This window comes from Sorex fumeus, unplaced genomic scaffold (genome assembly GCF_029834395.1).
Source record: "Sorex fumeus unplaced genomic scaffold, SorFum_2.1 ptg000077l, whole genome shotgun sequence".
Taxonomy (NCBI): Eukaryota; Metazoa; Chordata; class Mammalia; order Eulipotyphla; family Soricidae; genus Sorex; species Sorex fumeus.
In genome coordinates, this window is record NW_026606134.1 from 1,860,580 (window position 1) to 1,879,552 (window position 18,973).

The 18,973-nt window shown below is 46.3% G+C and overlaps 2 protein-coding genes across 2 annotated transcripts in view; one reads left to right on the forward strand and one right to left on the reverse strand.

Moving 5' to 3' along the window:
• Nucleotides 1-414: 414 nt before the first annotated feature.
• Nucleotides 415-15,958, reverse strand: DCAF16 (DDB1 and CUL4 associated factor 16). The gene is given in 3 exon segments (XM_056130371.1): nucleotides 415-617; nucleotides 620-911; nucleotides 15,881-15,958. Coding segments are annotated over 3 exon segments (573 nt in total).
• Nucleotides 15,959-16,318: 360 nt separating this feature from the next.
• Nucleotides 16,319-18,973, forward strand: part of NCAPG (non-SMC condensin I complex subunit G) — a 46,556-nt gene continuing 43,901 nt past the window's right edge. Inside the window, exons 1-2 of the mRNA XM_056130342.1 lie at nucleotides 16,319-16,451; nucleotides 17,618-17,818. Of these exons, the coding sequence (XP_055986317.1) occupies nucleotides 16,341-16,451; nucleotides 17,618-17,818 (312 nt within the window). The 5' untranslated portion in view covers nucleotides 16,319-16,340. The remainder of the gene's footprint in view (nucleotides 16,452-17,617; nucleotides 17,819-18,973) is intronic.

Sequence of the window (18,973 nt, forward strand, 5' to 3'; positions counted from 1 at the left end):
GGTAGGGGCATAGAAGAGCTGAATGTGGAGAACACGAAACAGGAGTTCCTTATCCAGTACAGGAACTTTTGACTCATCCCCCATTTGAAGTCATCATCTTACTCATAGGGCCTATCAAAGTGAAATGTTCAAAATGCAAGTTTTCTATAGAGGGGGTATGTGATGGCTTATTTTTAATACTCAGTGGTACTTTGTGTTTTTTCTTTTTTCTTTCAGTGCTGGGAATTGAACATGGATGCTCACACATGCCAGTGCTCTACTGCCACCTAGATCTCTCCCCACCTGTCTTGCTAGTAATCCAGTTGGTTAGGATGGGGTATAGTTTGGCTGAGAAAAGCAATAGTTTCTTAACTGTAGACTTAATACTTCTTTCTAAATCAGGAACAGGAGAGGAACCAGAGCACTGGTGGATCTCTACAGTAATTTAGTAAGTAGTTTAACTGCCTCTTGGAAGTCAGTATGAGAGTAAGTAGTATTCATGGGTTCAATGCAAGTTGTTTCCTTAGCTGTTTTAGTTAACCAGTCACAGCAACAACCAGAAACACAATTACCTGGGATCTGTTTTAGAAATTCAGGTATGGGTCTTGCCCTGATCAATGTTTGACTTAACTGTCTGTGGCAAATTGTAGTGCAGTATTTAAAGATGCATGTACTCTAGAAAGCCCACTAGGACTGGTAAGGGGCTTTAGAAAAGGTGGGACACCACAAGAAGCCAAAGGGGGCCATTCTGGAGCTGATTCAAATTTGGGAAGACAACTGGAGCAATAGGAAAGTCTTAGACCTATCTCTCAAAGTATATGGACTGGTGTTCTTGGATCTAAGAGTTTACCATGATATAACCAAGAATTATGACTCAAAGGTCTCCATGTTGTAGAGTATTTTAAAAAAGCACTTAATTGCCAGGCAAGACTCTTAAGATGAATTAATAGCTCAGGCCCCCAAGGGTCCTCCTCTTCTTCAGAGGATTAACACCCTCGAAATTGGTAGAAATTTTCCTCTTCCTCACTATCTGATTCTGGCCAGGAGAGGAACCCATTATAACAAAAAAGAATAAACTACCAAAAAATGAACTAAGCTAGTAAAACACTGTTAAATAGAAACAAAAGAAAAAGCTTTATAAGATTAATTGCTCTGTTCCTTAGTTTCTAACACATGTAATATATGCCTTTGGCTCACATCACTGTTTGGTTCTTCAGATTATCATGCTGCTTCAGATTATCATGCTGCATATTCTTCACTCACAAAGAAAGCATTTCAGTTCAGTTCTTAGAACCAGCTCAGTGTGTTAAAGTGTTAAGTCAATTACCAGTGGTATAGATCGGTCTTTTCTTCAAATCCTGGCTATCCAAGAAGAGACTTTAGGAAGACAAGATGATTTTCTTGGCATGGTCTCAACTGGTCATGGTATTATGAAGAAACACTGTGTATTGTTTTACCAACAGGAAAATTTTACCTACTTGGTCACGAAAATAAACTCAGTGGCTGCTTTCATTGTCCACTGGGAGAACGGTGGGGTTGAGCTGTCAAGTATAGAGGAATCCAGTGTTCTCTGGAGGTTGTGCAGATATCTTGGAAGTCAGTGACTTAGTTGTCAGACTAATTGGAAAGGCAGCCTTAACCTGTGAATGAGTAGACTAAAGACATGATAATATGTCTTTAGGAAATGGGTAATAACACTGTCCAAGATACAGTACTCAAGAACACAGATGCTGAACAAGAAATCAAATGGGCTTTCTTAACTCTTTCTAATATCTTTAAGGCACATTTTTGTACTGGGAATGACTCTGACAATCACAAAATTGGAAAAAAGAGACTGGTAACATTTTATTTATTTATTTATTTTTATTAGTGAAACACCATGAGATACAGTTGTAGATTTACAAATTTTTGTGCTTGGGTTTCGATTATACAATGATCAAATACCCATCCCTCCACCAGTGCCCATTTTCCACCACCATGGATCCCAGTAACCCTCCACCCCCCTCCCCAACATCCCACCCTGCCTCTGTGGCAGGGCATTCCCTTTTGTTTTCTCTCTCCTTTTGGGTATTGTGGTCTGCAAACGAGGCACTGAGTGGCAATCATGTTGGGTCCATAGGCTACTTTCAACACGCATCTCCCATCCTGGGAGAATCCTCCAAACACCCTTTATTTGGCGCTCCCTTCTCTATCTGAGCTGCCCTTTCCCCTAGAATGCCCAGCTGGCCTCTAAGCCATGAAGTAATCCTCCTGGTACCGATCTCGGCTATTCTTGGGTATTAATCTTGAGCCTGGTAACATTTTAACATTTTAATCCTGCTCTTATACACCTGGGGAATTTTTGTTTGTTTGTTTTTGGTAAGCTGTTCTAGCCCAGGAAACTTCTAAAGTAAATCCCCTTTATAACCCAGAACTCTAGATAGAAATCTGTAAAAGAAAATCTTCTTACCTTTAGGTGATCACAGGGATTAGTTTTATGAGATAGGGGACCTGTCCTGATTGTAGAACTGCCAGATGCTAAAATTCTTGCTGGGTCACCAGTTTGTGGTCCTTTGACTACAGGGACAAAAAAAAAGTACTAATATGACAAGAATTATAATAAATCCAAGTAAATATAAAATTAAAAGCAAGCCTCATACTGGATTTTAAAAAAAGATTTAATAACATACTAAAAGGAAGGAGGGGCGGGGGAGAGAGAGAGAGAGAGAGAGAGAGAGAGAGAGAGAGAGAGAGAGAGAGAGAGAGAGAGAAAGTGCCTGCCATAAAGGCAGGCGGGAGGAGTGATGGGAGGGAACCTGGGGACACTGGTACTGGAAAATGTACACTGATGGAAGGTTGGGTGTTGGAATATCGTATGACTGAAATCCAATCATGAACAGTTTCGTAATCATCTATCTCACAGTGATTCAATAAAAAAGTTAAAAAAAAAAAGGACATAGGTGCAGAAGTGATAGTACAGCAGCTGGTAGGGTTCTTGCTTTCCAAGTGGGTTTGATCCTCGAGTACAGACAGCGCCAGAACTAAGCCCAGAGAAAAAACTGAGTGTGTCCCCAAAACAAGTAAAACAAAAACAAACCAAAAATGAGAAATAAAACAGTTTACTGGTGGCTCGGGGCCCACCATCTTCCAAAGGCCAATGGACAGCCAGGTAGGGGTCTGCAATGAGGAGACATGCGGGGCGTCTCATGGGATGGGGTGGGGCCGGCCCTTTCCTCCGGGCCCCAACGAGACCCCAAGTCACTGCCCACAAACGAGTCCTTTGGCTACTCAACAAGTGGCTTAAACCATGATCTCAGGGACTCAGAAATAAATCTCACAACCCAGCGACTTTTGGCAGAAATCCCTCCAGATTTAATCATTAAGATTTCAGAATTCCAAAATCTGCTGATAATGAATGACATTGTATACCATTCGTTATCAGCAATAGAAAACAAATTGTCTAATGTTGCCTTTACGGCAGATGTGAGTGTTGGGATAAAATCTCAAATAATAATGGTGGATCTGGTGTCAAAATATTGAATGTGATCAAAGTAGAGAGAATAATGTGCAAACCATCTCCCACACAGGTAGGGGAGGGGGGTGGGATGGGGGGGTATACTGGGGTTTTTGGTGGTGGGAAATGTGCACTGGTGAAGGGACGGGTGTTTCATCATTTTATGACCGAGAGTTAAACTGAAAGCTTTGTAACTGGTCTCACGGTGACTTAATAGATTTATAAAAACAAACAAACAAACAAACAAACAAAACAGTTTAAAAACAAAGGGCATATAAAGCTATGATAGCAATCTTAATATCCAATAAACAGTTTCTAGCCCACTCCCAAAGATGAATAATGGTAATACTGATAAAAGTAACAACACAATGGCATACTTACCATACACACGACTCTGAAAGCATTCTCACATTCTCAAAGTTTCTTAAAGAACACAACCAAGGAAAATATTTAAGTAAGCCTGAAAAGCAGTTAAAGGTCCATTTTATTTAGATTAAAGATCTGACCTTATTACAAACAAGTAAATTAAAAAACTAGTAAAAAGTAACCCTATGCTGAGAAACTAAACTACCCATGGGTTCAAAGAGAAATCATATAGTTATTAAATGTGGGACATGACTATACCAGTACTTAAGAGTTTTGAATATACTGATAAAGAACACCAAGAAAAACACTGGGGCCAGACAGTACTGCAGAGAATGTGCTTACCATGTAAACAGTTGACCGAGGTTGAATTCTGGGCAGCACATTACAACTCATATTTGTATTAAAGGTTAAAAATACTAGGTTCATATGATTTTGAGTTCCCCTAAATTTCCAAGGAACTGGCAGAATGTCCAGAATGTCCACGCCACGCTGTCTTCACTGGGGTACCGTGGAGCAGAGCGGGTTGAGCTTCCCTCCCCGCCCCAAGCAGAACCCCAGCAGCCAAAAAACTCCAGAAACCAACTGCCGCCATGCTCAAGGCCACTCTCCACACGCTCAGACGAGCCTCACCCAGGAAGGAACCGGCAGAGGAACCCAGATATGGGAACTCAAGACTGAGATCTCCAAGCCCGCTCGGATTGGGATGGGGCCTCCTCCCCATAGGTCCCCAGTTTTCCAGTAGCTTGGCAGCCCACCCACAAACTTCCCCTGGCCCCACGTAATCTCATCAAAGGCTAAGATCTAGAGACTATAACCCAAAGCTCCTGGAAGAGAGAGACACAGAATTTCCAGGAGCTTCTGGTGCATTCGAGGGTGGCTGTGCGACCTCTAGCCCACTTATGTACCAAAAGTAGCACACATTTGTTTGGTTTTTAACATACGTGCTTGTATTCTCTTATATAAGGGCTTAAATGGCTCCAGAATGAAATACAACAGCCTTCAAACACTTCCCTCTTATTGTGGTGGGAAGGTGCTCGGTGGTGGGATTGGTGTTGGAACATTATCTGCAATGAACTACTGAACTATTTTATGAAAATAAAATATAAAAAAAAATTCCAAGGAACTTAAGGCCTATTTTACTTACCTAAGTTGTATTAGGAAACACACACACACACACACACACACACACATACACACACACACACCAAATCATTACTTCTGTGAAAATGAAGTATTCATTAATTCCAAGTTCAGAGGCATACAAATTAGATAAGTAGGCTCTTTTAATACACCTAGGATAGTTGAAATTTCTTGCAAAAAATTTCAACTATCCTAGGTGTACTAAAAATAAGAAAATGTTAAATCATGTAGAACTGATTTTACAAAGAGATACGAGATACCTCAACCCCAGAAAATCTGTAAGTATATATCACCACACTGATCAAAAAATAGATCAGATTTTCATGTGGGGCAAAGGAAGTGTTTAAAAACTCAAGCAAACTGGGTGTCTGCCTTGTACCTTGTCAGAGGTAACAATGTTGGGGGAACACAACCCAACACCACAACAAAACTCTAAAAGAACAGGATGCTGATAGGCTGGAAACTCGGGTCTTTTCAGACTGGGGATAGGCAGAGACCCCTTCCTGCCCAAAGGCACAGCAGGCTAAAGCTGGACCCAGCACTCTCAGAACAGAAGCAGCCCAGCTCCTCAACTGAACTTCATTAAGTTGCCAAGTCACCAAATTGTGCCAGCTTCATTGTTCCTGCACAAAATGCTGCTGAATCTCCTCTGGTAGACACAGCTGGGCTGAAAACTTTGGGGTCTTTTCAGGCTAACCTTATAAAGTTCTCAGTCAATACCTATTTATGCTTACTTAAAAAAAAAATCCAGGCTGAATTCATTTCTCAGTTTGGTAGAAGTTGTGTGAGCCTCTAGGAGGACTGTGGTCTTTGGTGAGCTTCACATCTAAAAATGTGCAGTCATCAGAGTCAGACACATGTGCATCCCTTAAATGTGGCAATACCATCAATATTGGAACATAATGAGGGAAAGGAGAGGGAAGAAAAGCCACATATATTGCAAGTCTCAAATTGGATTAAAGACCTGAAACTGGTAAAAAATATCTTTGTGACTTAGAGATGAGAAAACTTAAGTTATGGAAATGTAATAAAAATGAATTCAGGCCCATCTCCCTTTTCCGCCATGTCGACTCATCCACCAGCCCTGCTCTACCAATTCCCAACTAAATCTTGGAGGAGATGCACATCAAGAGCTAAAATTAATGGAAACAATGGTCCCTGTGGCTAAGAACTCCCGGGTACCCTCAGGAGGCAGGCCAAGTAATTGCCCTACTGAAGCCCCGGCAGTCACAATATTCCCACTACTGCAGCCACGCCAAGAGCTAAAGCTTCAACACTTCATGAATATTTTCCGCAGAGATGCCAGAGATGCCAAACTTAAGACTAATTTCAGGTAGCCCAGTGCCCAGGCTGAGGACTCTGAAGTCTCCTGAAGTTGGGGTGGAAATCCTCTGGATTTCCAGAGGTCCCGGTAGCCACATACACATCCCACAGCCACTGCCACCTCTATTTACTGGTCCAGTTCTATAGATCCTGAAGTCTATGAACTACCAGTGAGACACTTCATAATTCCTCAATACTAAAAATAACAACAGAAGCACACCAAATTTGATGGAAAAGTAAAATAGAAGCCAATTAAACTCAACCAGTAACAAAGTTTAATAAATCTAGACAAGGACTTAACCCTCTGGTCAGAAATTACAATTTTCACATAAAAATAATTTTAAAAATATACTTCTGTCACTGTCGTCCCGTTGTTTATCGATTTTTTTTGAGCGGGCCCAGTAATGTCTCCATTGTGAGACTTGTTGGTACTGTATCTGGCATATTGAATACTTCACGGGTAGCTTGCCAGGCTTTGCCGTGTGGGCGAGATACTCTTCGGTAGCTTGCCAGGCTCTCCGAGAGGGGTGGAGGAATCGAACTTGGGTCAGTCATGTTGGCTGCATGCAAGGCAAACACCCTACCTGCTGTGCTATCGCTTACTGGAGTTTTGTTATCTAATCGATTTCAACTTTAGAACTGTATCAACAGCTGTGGCTTCTGTGTACTTAAAAAAAAAAATAGTGTCCAGAATGATAGTTCAGTGAGAGGGATGCTTTCCTTGCATGATGCCAACCCTAGATTTGATCTCTAGCATCCCATACAGTCTTCCAAACATCACCAAGAATAGTTTCTGATTGCAGAGCCAGAAGTGACCCCTGAGCATTGCCAAGTCTGACTGAAAAAAACCCCAAAACAAATAAAAAACAAAGATAAATGTAAAAAAAAAAATAATAAATTCACTTAATCACTTAACTTCCCGTTAGTCGTCGATTTGCTCGAGCGGGCGCCAGTAACGTCTCCATTTGTCCCTGTCGCGTGCTAGTGTAGCCCAATGGCATCTGTTCGCTCCGGGAACATGAAGAGCCTCAAACCGATCGTTCATGATCTTGACGCAGAAGTCTGACCATCTGGTAGGTGGGCGGCCACGCGGTCTTTTGACATCCCGTGGAATCCAGTTGGTAACAGCTCTAGTCCAGCGGTCGTCTTTAAATCTCATTACGTGACCAGCCCATCTGATTTTTGACACCTTGGCAAATGAGACAGCGTCCCTGATTCTTGATCGTCGACGGATGTCAGAACTCTGGATTCTTTCTCTCATTTGAGTGAAACGTGATATTCCAAGCATAGCTCTTTCTATTCTTCTTTGGGAGGCCTGAATAGCGTTCTCATCTTGTTTGCATAGGGTCCAGGTCTCTGAGGCATATGTTAATGCAGGAAGAACAGTGGAATCAAAGAGATGTGCCCAGAGCCGGAGGTTCTTCATCTTCTTAGCTATTTCTTCGACATTCTTGAAGGCGTTCCAAGCCGCTCTCATCCTCCTGCGCAGCTCGGGTGCCAGGTCATTTGTTATGTTGACCTCTCGACCTAGGTACACATAGCTGTTGCATTCGGAGATGGTCGTTCTGCTGAGAGCAAATGGGGCGTCAGGGACGAGGCTGTTTCTCATAAACATTGTCTTCGTAAGATTCAGCTGTAGTCCTACCTTTCCACACTCACGGTCAAAGTCGGTCAGCATTTGTGCAGCTTGGCTGATGTTTGGTGTTATTAAAACAATGTCATCAGCAAAGCGGAGGTGGTGTAGTTGCCGACCATCTATCTTCACTCCCATTCCTTCCCATTCCAGTCGTCGCATGATGTTCGAGGGTGGCACTGAAGAGTTTCGTTGAAATGGTATCACCCTGCCGCACCCCTCTCTTGACATCAACGATCACTTCTTTGTAGAATGGTGAGATCCTGGTAGTGAATCCGCAATACAGCTCATGGAGGATCCTGATGTATTGGGCTTGAATGCCCTGATTGGCTAGGGCTTCAATGACCGCTTCCATCTCAACAGAATCAAAGGCCTTCTTTAAATCAATGAACGTTAAACAGAGTGGCATCTTGAACTCCCGAGAAACATCAATGAGCTTGGTTACCGTGTGGATATGGTCGATGGTGCTGAATCCTTTGCGGAACCCGGCTTGCTCGCATGGTTGTCCTTCATCTAGTGTTCTGCCAATCCTATTTAGGATGACTCGAGTGAACAACTTGTAGATGACAGACAATAGGCAGATCGGGCGATAGTTGCCAATGTCATGGATGTCTTCCTTCTTGAACAGTAGTATGGTCCTGCTGGTTTTCCATTGGGACGGAACCTTGCATTCAGACAGGTAGCGAGTGAAGAGCCGAGCCAGTGTATTGGTGAGTACTGACGGCAGGTTCTTCAGGTGTTCAGGTCTGACCTTGTCTGGGCCGGGTGCTGTTTGTTTCTTTACTGACAAAATGGCGTGTCGGATTTCGGAAGGGAGAACATTGGGAACGACATATCCATCCTGTGGAATTTGGTATGTTGGCAAGTGGACATGGCTATCGAAGAGATTTGAGTAGAAGTCATGGATAATCTTCTCCATTGCCGTTCTGGAGGATGTGATGGATCCATCAGGACGTCGGAGGGCAGTCATCTTGGTCTTGTAGTTGGCGAAGGACAGGCGGGCATTACGAATACTTTTCCCGGCTTCTGCCGCATCTACCAGTACTTCTGCTCTTCTCTCTTTGAGGTCTTCCTTGATCGCATCTCTGCACTGCTTTGCGAGCTCGGACGTTAGCTTGCGGTTGCCTGAGGCATGTGCCAAACCACGCTGGCGAATTAGCTCAAGAGTTTTCGAAGACAGGCGTTTTTTTGTGGCTATCTCTCTCTTGGCGTTCCTCGCACATTCATGGAGGTGCTGAACCAGTCGATCGTATTCCTCGTCAATGTTGTCAACAATGGCATCTTCCCATGTTGCCGCAATAGTGCCAAAGAGTTCCCAGTTGGTGGTCGTTCTGGGAGTTCTCTTTTTGAACTTTGCAGCCCTTTCTCCCCGCTCTGTGAAGTAGAATTTTGCACGAAGGAGACGGTGGTCTGATCCCATTCGAAATTTTGGGACAACAGCGACATCAGTCAGGCAAAACCGTCGATTGAATATGATGTGGTCTATTTCACTGTGGAATCGTCCACCGGGAGACTCCCATGTCCATCGTTTAGATTCTGCCTTTTGGAACTGTGAGTTACCATGAATGGTCTTGGTCGACATGATGAACTCAGACAGTCTCTCACCCTGTTTGTTCCATTCTAGGCCATGGGTCCCGATGTGAAGTTCTTCAGCTGATCTTCTCGGTCCTATCTTGGCATTAAAATCACCCACAATGATCTTGTAGAAGGTGTGGTCTTCTTTATAGAACTTCTCTAGCTCCATGTAGAACTTCTCGATTTCTCTTTCATCATGAGATGTTGGTGCGTAGACAACGAAGATAGAAACTGCAGGCAGTGAGCCACATCTATTCAAATGTAAACGTCCGATTCGGGTTGTCAGGCATTCGAATGAATCAATGCTCTTGGCCAAGTTTGTGTTGACAAGGACACCGATGCCTCCGACACCTCTTTTATCGCATGTTCCGAGGAACAATTCTTCTCCAGTGTCGAAAACGGCATGGTGAGATTCGTGCCTTCTTGTCTCGGTCAGACCAATGATGTCGTACTTGATCATTCGTGCTTGTACCATCAGGTCCTCGATGGATGCATCTGATGCTAGCATACGTGCATTGAAAGTACAGACGATCATTTTTGTCTTCCTTCGTTGTGGCAGCCTAGGTTGGCCTTGAGATTTTGTCGGCCTCTCCTTTCTCATCCTTCTCAGTGCTGCCATGTCGGTGAAGCCTTCAGGGTCAGGTGAATGAGACCAGTTGTAGTTACTGGTTTTGGCATATCGAATACACAACGGATAGCTTGCCAGGCTCTTCTGTGCGGGCGGAATACTCTCGGTAGCTTGCCAGTCTTTCCGAGAGGGATAGAGGCTTTTGGGGCGACCTCTAATCACCCTTGTAGGTGTTACCATATTTGAACCCTATCAAATATGGTACGACAATTCCGGAAGATGGGTATTTAGTGTCTTATGATGTGTCTTCAGTCGTGCATGGGTCTCGGCCGGAGCTGCCGCGCGGGTCCAGAAAGCATCCTGGAGTGTGGCGACGGCTGGGTAGTGGAAGTAGTGTTGATAGTGGAAGTCTGCCAGTGGGGTATTTATCTGGGTAGGGTGGGTTTCCTGTGCGCAATTCGATCCCTGGGTGGTTGATGGAAGCAGACAGGGCAGGGTAGGGTGGGGCTCCTGATTAGAATCCCTTTGTCACCTGTGGTGGGTGGGAGCAAGCAGAGAAGCTCTGTCCCTGGGTCCGCCGAGCCTGGAGTCCAAGGTCTCAGAGAGTTCCGCTTATCTTGTTCTGTGGGGCTTCAGTTGTGCGTGGGTCTCGGCCGGACTCACCGAGACCCACCCTACCAAGATAAATACCCCACTGGCAGACTTCCACTATCAACACTACTTCCACTACCCAGCCGTCGCCACACTCCAGGACGCTTTCCGGACCTGCGTGGCAGCTCCGGCCGAGACTCACGCACGACTGAAGACCCACAGAACAATAAATTCAGGTTACATAAAAATTACTGACTTCTGGATTAAACTTCATTCCGCTGGAATGAAGCTAAGTGTTCTCTCTCTCTCTCTCTCTCTCTCTCTCTCACACACACACTCAAAGGGTAATAACCTCAATAAAGGGTTCCAAAGTAAAATATCCATTACAGAAGAAAAAAATCCATAGGCTATTAACCACAAGCTAAAGAGACATCCCATTGTTTTAATAATTTGGTAAATATTATAACGTTGGACATTGCTAAGTATTAGGAGACTGAAAACAGTTGTAGGCGTCAGCTCTACTGGTGGAACGAGGATCTAAAATAAACTTTCTGGAAGAACAATCTGGGATGGAACCCAGGTCAACTGCATGCAAGACAAAGGGACCTCCACTTCTTTTTATTTTTTTGGCAGTGCTAGGGATCAAGGGCTGGAGTGATAGCACAGCAGGTAGAGCATTTGCCTTGCCTGCAGCCGACCCAGGTTCAATTCCTCTAACCTGGGTTCAATTCCTTTGTCCTACTCGAGAGCCTGGCAAGCTCCCTATGGCGTATTTGATATGCCAAAAACAGTAAGAAGTCTCACAATGGGGACATTACTGGTGCCTGCTTGAGCAAATCGATGAACAACAGGAGGATAGTGCTACAGTGCTACCTACATAAACAACTACCATCCTTAAAAACACTTTGATGTATCTTGTAAAGGATGTCAAATGCATAGTACTGTGAACAAATTTTACTGAAACATTAGCCAGAAGCAATAAAATTCCGTATCATCTAGAAATATTTTATAGGATCACAGAGCGTTCAAAGGTAACTCTAGGTTTGATCATTGGTATAATCATTCAAGCACCAGTGGGAGTAAGAACCATGCTAGGAGTAACAGCTAACATTCTTGTGTACTGAGATATAGCAAACTTCCAGTATACATACTTATTCACTACACTGTAGCAACCATGTTGTATATAAGGTCCCCAGAACTTACAAACATATCACCATGTTCACCATCTACAGGGAACTACTGTACTCTTTGCAACTGAGCTTGACTCTTGGACTCCACATGTAAGTAAGATCACAAACATTTCTCTCTCTCTCTCTCTCTCTCTCTCTCTCTTTTTGCTTTTTGGGTCACACCTGGCAACACACAGGGGTTACTCCTGGCTTTGCACTCAGGAATTACTCCTGGCAGTGGTCAGGGGACCACATGGGATGCTGGGAATGGAACCTGGGTCTCCTTGTGCAAGGCAAATGTCCTACCTGCTGTACTATCGCTCCAGTCCCAGAGATAATAAACATTTCTATTTCTCTGAATGGCTTACTTCATTTGCAGAATTTCCTTCTTTCCATAAGACTGAATACTCAATCATATCCATATATGAGATACATACACACACCTTAATCTTTGACCCACACAGGCTTAGGTTGTTTCTCTATTGTGACTACCGTGAATTATGCTTGCAATAATCACAGAAGCACAACTATCAACTGTATCTTTGAAATAAAGTTTTAATTTTCTTTAAATATCTACCCCAAAATGGGATTGGTGGACCATACTTTAAGTTTACCTTCATTTTTTGTGGAACCTCCATACTTTTCACTATATAGTTCTATGAACTTAGTCTCATTAATACCTAAGACTTCCTTTCCTCTACATCTTTGCAAACACGTATCTTTTAACGTTTTTAACTCTTTGAATCAACTGAAAAATTTGATGAGTCATTTGAAAAACTGACTTATTTGCTAGTTTTGCTAATGTTGTCTAAGTTTCTTACGTATTTTGAACAATATCAACATTTTTGGTGTTCTGGTATTTGGCGTGCAACTATACCCTCCCATTCCAAAAAACTCTCCTTTAATTGGAAACTTTAACTTTAAAATTATTTGTAATAAAAAATATTTGTAATCTATTATCTTAAAATTTCCCCCAGTTTATTAAGTTTGGAAAAAAAATACTGAGCTAAACATACGATTAAGCCTAAACTAAGCTAATCAAAATAGTTATGGCGACCTCTGGTGGCCATATACAATTTCTTTCTGTATTTTATTTGGCTCAATTATTTATAAGATAAACCAGCCAAATAAAATACAAATAAATTCTTAGTAAAGGAAATAAAACAGACTTCACAATCCATCTAAGCAACAAAGGTAGCAAGCATTGAAAGCAAAGGGATGAGCAATTAATGTTTACAAAAGAGAACTTTGAAATATTAGCTAGCTTTATCTCTTAATTTAACATTTGACCAGCTGACATTACATGAAAACAAATGATATGTACAATGGCTTTCAAAAAACAATCGCTTTGCACTGTCCACACAAAGCTCATTGCTCGGCGTGTCACCCCAAAAGGCAAACACAGTTGAAACACAGTAGAAACACAGCTGAGTGCTACAGAGAAAGGGAAACGTCAGTGGGGGGAACAGGCTACTCAACCTGCGTGGCCAACAGGCATGGGGCGCCCCTTCATCTGCACACTCCACCCTACACCCTGGGAATGGTCTGCATCCTCCTGACTTCAGTCTTCTCCAGCTCTCGCCACGCTGACAGGGAAGCTTGTTCTGGCCACCAAGTCTGCGTGCCCCCGCACTTGTTTGCTTCAGACGTTTCTGGGGTCATACCCAGCTGTGCTCAGGGGGCTGTCTGTGGTGCTAGGGATTGGGAACCCAAACTTCATCTCCTGCTCCTGAAAGACGACGCCTCAGTTTATCCTTACCAGATGCTGTGAGCAGTCCGGTTTTTGTCTGGCCCATCTGGCAAATTCCTGCTTTTCTTTTCTTTCTTATAAACAGACTTAACAACTGTCCATCATGAAATCCTGCCCCAGCGCTCAGGCTCACAGGAAAACTAAGAAAACGGACAATACCTGAGGCCAATGAATAGCCAGAAAGACTCAGTTCAGCCAGACTACCAGGTAGATCCCCTGTAATACTTGTCAAAGGATAAGAAATGCAAAGGATCTTTACAAAGGCCTACACAAAACTGTCTTTTAACAGTCCTATACTAAGTTCCTCCCACATGGGGAGGTCCTTTTCTTTCTCTGATCCTTCCCAATAAACTTTTCTATTTTCCAGCTCGGAGTCTGAGCATCTTTATTAACTCAATATTTTCATTCTTAAAAAATACTGAAGAATTTGGACCAGAGTGATAATACAACGGGGAGGGCGTTTGCCTTGCACGTGGCCAAACACAGGTTTGATAACAGGCATCCCATATGGCCTCTGAGCAGCATCGCAAGGAGTAGCCCCGGAGCACTGCTGCGTATGACTCAAAAATGCAAAAAAGCAAAATAAACAAATAAAGCACTGAAGAACCTGGGAATGGGGAGAGAACAGAGAACCAACGCTGGCCTCTGTTCTGCATCTTCTGCATCACTCCACTTCCTGCCCCCCAGGCTCTCCCCAGCCTTCAAGCCGAGAGCTCCTCACCAGGGTCTCTGGGAGAGGCGGCAGAAGCTGGTGCCTGACTGAATCCCGGGCTCCACCACTTGAGCTTCACCCTTGGCGCCCCCCCCCACCTTTATTTTTCTTTTTGGGCCACAGCTGGCGATGCACAGGGGTTACTCCTGGCTCATGCACACAGGAACCAAATGGATGCTGGGGATCAAACCGGGGTCGGCTGTGTGCAAGGCAAACGCTCTACCCGCTGTGCTCTCGCCCCCCCCATTTCTTTTCTTTTTTTTTGCCCGCTGGGCAGAGTCTGGCAAGCTCCCTGTGTTGTATTCAATATGCCAAACACAGTAACAACAATTCTCACAATGGAGATGTTACTGGGCCCGCTCGAGCAAATCGATGAACTATGGGAGGACAGTGATACAGTGATAATTTTTATTAGTGAGACACCATGTGGTACAGTTGTAGACTTACACATTTTTGTGCTTGGGTTCGATTATACAATGATCAAACACCCATCCCTCCACCAGTGCCCATTTCCCCACCACCACAGATCCCAGTATCCCTCCCACCACCCATCCCCTCATCCCACACTGACTCGGTGGCAGGGCATTCCCTTTTGTTCTCTCTCTCCTTTTGGGTGTTGTGTTTTGCAAAAGAGGCAATGGGTGGCAATACTGTTTGGTCTATAGTCTACTTTCAGCATGCTTCTCCCACCCTGGGAGGGTCCTCCCAACACCCTTTATTTGGTGCTCTTTTCTCTATCTGAGCTTCCTTTTCACCGAGCACGTGTGGCTGGCCTTCAAGTCATGGAGCAAAATTCCTGGTACTAATCTCCGCCATTCCTGGGTGTTAGTCTCCCGTTTTGTTGCTTTATGTTCCCCACATGAATGCAATCTTTCTATGTCTGTACAGCTCTTTCTGACTCATTTCACTTAGCATGATACTCTCCATGTCTATCCATTTATAAGCAAAGTTTATGACTTCATCTCTCCTGACAGCTGCATAGTACTCCATTGTGTAGATGTACCAAAGTTTCTTCAACCGGTCATCTATTCTCGGGCACTCAGGGTTTTTCCAGACTCTGGTTATTGTGAAGAGTGCTGCAAGGAACAAACAAGTGCAGATGTCCCTTCGACTATACTTTTTTGCCTCTGGGATGTATTCCCAGGAGTGGGATTGCGGGGTCGCTTCATTTCTTAAACTCCACGCTGAACACTTTTGCAGGGGCCCCCAACAGTGCAGCCAAGAGCCTCACAGGGCTGATGCCGGCCTGACCCGTCATCACGTGGTGCCCCCACCCCCAGACTCCAGCGGGAACCAACCAAGCCCATCCGTTTCTTCTCCGCTCTCGCTTCTCTTTCGAGCAGTGGGGCTCGGTGGCAGCAGCAGGCGGAGATGGCGGAGACGGAGCCGCCGCTCTCCGCAGGGCCCCCCCACGTCTCCGACAGGAGGGACCCCCCACCAGCCCCCCCGTCGCCAGACGCGCAGACAACGCGCGCGAGAAACGCCCAGAACTGGGCACTCTGGCCCGTCCGGATCGACGCGCCGCCAGGCGGGCCCCCTGGAACAGGGCATTCTTCCCCTGGGCGGACACACAGGACTCACCGGACAGGAGGCGCCTCTGCTCGCGCGCGTGGGGCCCCCGCCAACGCCCCGGGCGTCCACGGGGCCCGGGGAGGCCATTCCGCGTCGCCGCGCCACACGCCTTTTCGCGCGCCTTTTCCGATGACCCCGCCCCTTCCGGTCGCGTCAAGGCCCGCCCCCACGCGGGGAACGCGCCTTCCGACCGGAAAACCGAGGGAGCTGCAGCGCGCATGCGCCGAGGTTGGGGGGGTGGGAAGAGCGGGGGGAGAGTGGGCGTTCCCTAGGCCCGCTCTCGCCTCGGGACGCGGTGGCGGCAGTCTCGCGGTGTTTGCTTTTCCCGCGGGAGTTTTTGAACGCGGCGGTGGTGGCGGTAGCCACGCCCCGAGCCAGCTCCACTCCGGGTTGCGGGGCGCTCGGCGGGGAACTGCGGAGACTTGGGCGCCGAGCGCTGACGGTCGCGGCCTCGCGGGCTCCCGGCGCCATGGGGGTGGAGAAGCGGCTGCTGACGATCCCCGAGGCCCTGCGGCTGGCGCAGCAGCCGCACCAGAACCAGGCGAAGCTGGTGGTGACGCTGAGCCGCACCTACGGCACGGTAAGCGCCGGCCCCCCAGGCGGCTCCTCCCGGGCTGCCCCCGGCTCCTCCTCGGCGCCCCTGCGAACCGTTCGAGCCTTCCGGACCCAGGTCGGAGAGCCCCAGGGACCCCCGCCTCACCCCGGGCTTGCCCGGCCTCCCCTCGCCCCAGGAGGTCGCGGGTGCGGACCGTTATCTGCGGTCGGCGGGGAGCCCGGGCGCGTCGGCTTCGCCAGGGGCCCCCCCGGCCCCGCCGCAACGGCCCTGCCCGCGCTCAGGTCGAAGCCGAACAACCCTTTCGAGGCTTGCTTGCAGCGCAGCTCGCCCAGGCACCCCCGAAGCGAGAGCTTGCCCCGAAGTCGATGCATGAACTTGGCCGTTCCGGAAGGCGTTGCCCTGAGGCGGGAGCTGGAGCAGGCGAGCTGCGGGGTCAGGTCAGGAGAAGACAAAAGGAGTCACGGTCGCTCTCCTGAAGGGGAGACTGACGAGGGACAATAAGAAGTTTCGCGTTTTTTTTTTTAGAAGGTTATTTTCCAGCTGGTTTTTCTGTCTGCATCCAAGCCCGCCGATAGGAACAACGGGCTGCGGTCCCAAAGGGGTGACTCGTTGCCTGCTCCAGGGGCTCCTGCTGTCCCCGCCCCCGCCCCCCCCTTCTGTGACAGTGCCACCTTCGCCGCACTTGCGAATTTGCCGAGCACCGGGATCGGGGCGCAGGTGGTGGAAACGGATTTTGCAGGTGCTTACGACAGTGCTTGGGGCATCAGGATGAGGTTGATCCTTAATGAGGGACCCGGGCGTCTGCTGTGAGGCGGTGCCTCTCGCCCAGCAGGACACCTGGCGGCAGCCAAGCCGCCTCCAAGTTCAGTGTTATTCTTTGTTTTGGTCTCCTGCGGTGAGTTGGTTGGGACCCCACAATAGTCTGGGTTTGTCAGAAAGAAGCTTGTTTTTAGCCACGCTGGTCCCAGGGGTCTTGGCAGTGACCGGAGCCCCTCTTCCACTCCCCAGACTGACTGTCGTGGAAGTGCGATTTCTCGTGCCCTTCGCTGCTGGGTGCTTTGCGCGAAAACGAGTTTGCTGCAGCCCGTTTGGGGTGATGACTTGCCAACGGCCGTCAGGTGTGGGGAAATCTGGACGCACATCTCGGACCGTGTGTTCGTGAAGGGTTTTTGTTTTTGTTGGCGTTTCAGGTGGAGAACAAGGCAGTGTTTCACGAGGAGTTCGTTCATTACCTGAAGTATGCCATGGTGGTCTATAGGCGGGAACCAGCTGTGGAGAGGGTGATGGATTTTGCAGCCAAGTTCGCTACTTCGTTTCACCAGGCTGGTGTGGAAGACGAGGAAGAGGAAGATGGAGACATTTTAAATTATTTGTTTAGCTTTCTCTTGAAGGTATTATGGAAACAAGAACTTTGTTCTGTTGTAGGAAATTTCACTGTGCACCAAGGGCCCTTGGAGTTTGTGTATTTTAGGGGAAAATATCGTTGAGAAAATTAGTGCATCAGTCTGCCTTTTAAAGGAGTTGCTACCACAGACATTTCTGGTTAAATTATTATTATTATTAATCTTAAATGTGTTTATTTACAAGTAATAAAGCATTGCATGTTAAATATTTTAAAAGCCAGTCTTTTAAAACGCATCTTTTAAAATATGTGAGTGATAGCACAGTGGTAGGGTGTTTGCCTGGCGCACAACTGGCCCAGCCGAGCCAGTTCGATTCCTCTGCTGCTCTCGGAAAGCCCAGCAAGCTACTGAGAGTATCTCATCCCCACGGCAGAGCCTGGCAAGCACCCTGTGGCATATTTGACATGCCAAACACAGTAACAAGTCTCACGAAGGAGACGTTACTGGGCCTGCTCGAGCAAATCGATGAATAACAGGAGGACAGTACTATTTTAAGTCACCTATGTAAAACATTTCTCATAGTTTTATTTATTTTTTTACTAAATTTCTTTATTAATGAATCACCGTGAGGTACAGTTACAGAATTACAATCTTTTGTGCTGCATTTCAGTCATACAATGGTCGAGTACCCATCCCTCCTCCAATGCTCATTTTCCACTACCAATGGACCCAGCATCCCTCCCAGATACATTTATTTTAAATGGATCTCTGTTTAGAATTCCTGCAAAGAGGAATATGTGTCTACAAATAATTATGTTTTGTTTTTTGGGGGCTATACCCTGTGATTCTCAGGCTCTGTACTCAGGAATCACTACTGGCACGGGGGCCACACCGGAAGCTGGGTATTGAACCTGGGTTGGCCTTGTGCAAGGCAAGCATCTTACCTGCTGTGCTATTGCTCCAGTCCCTGCACCTATAATTTAGTAATGTGTAGTTGTAGACTGTGATGTATGTTTAGTTTGTATATGGTCCAAGGTAGCATAGTTAAGTCGTGAGTTACTGTTAGAATCTCTTGAATCCTTTATTTTGGGGGGAGGGTGGCTGGTGATTTGGTCTATCCCTGGCAATGTTCAGGGCTTAATTCTGGTTCTGTGTCAGGGATCACTCCTGGTGAGGCTCTGGGCACCATATGTGGTATATTAG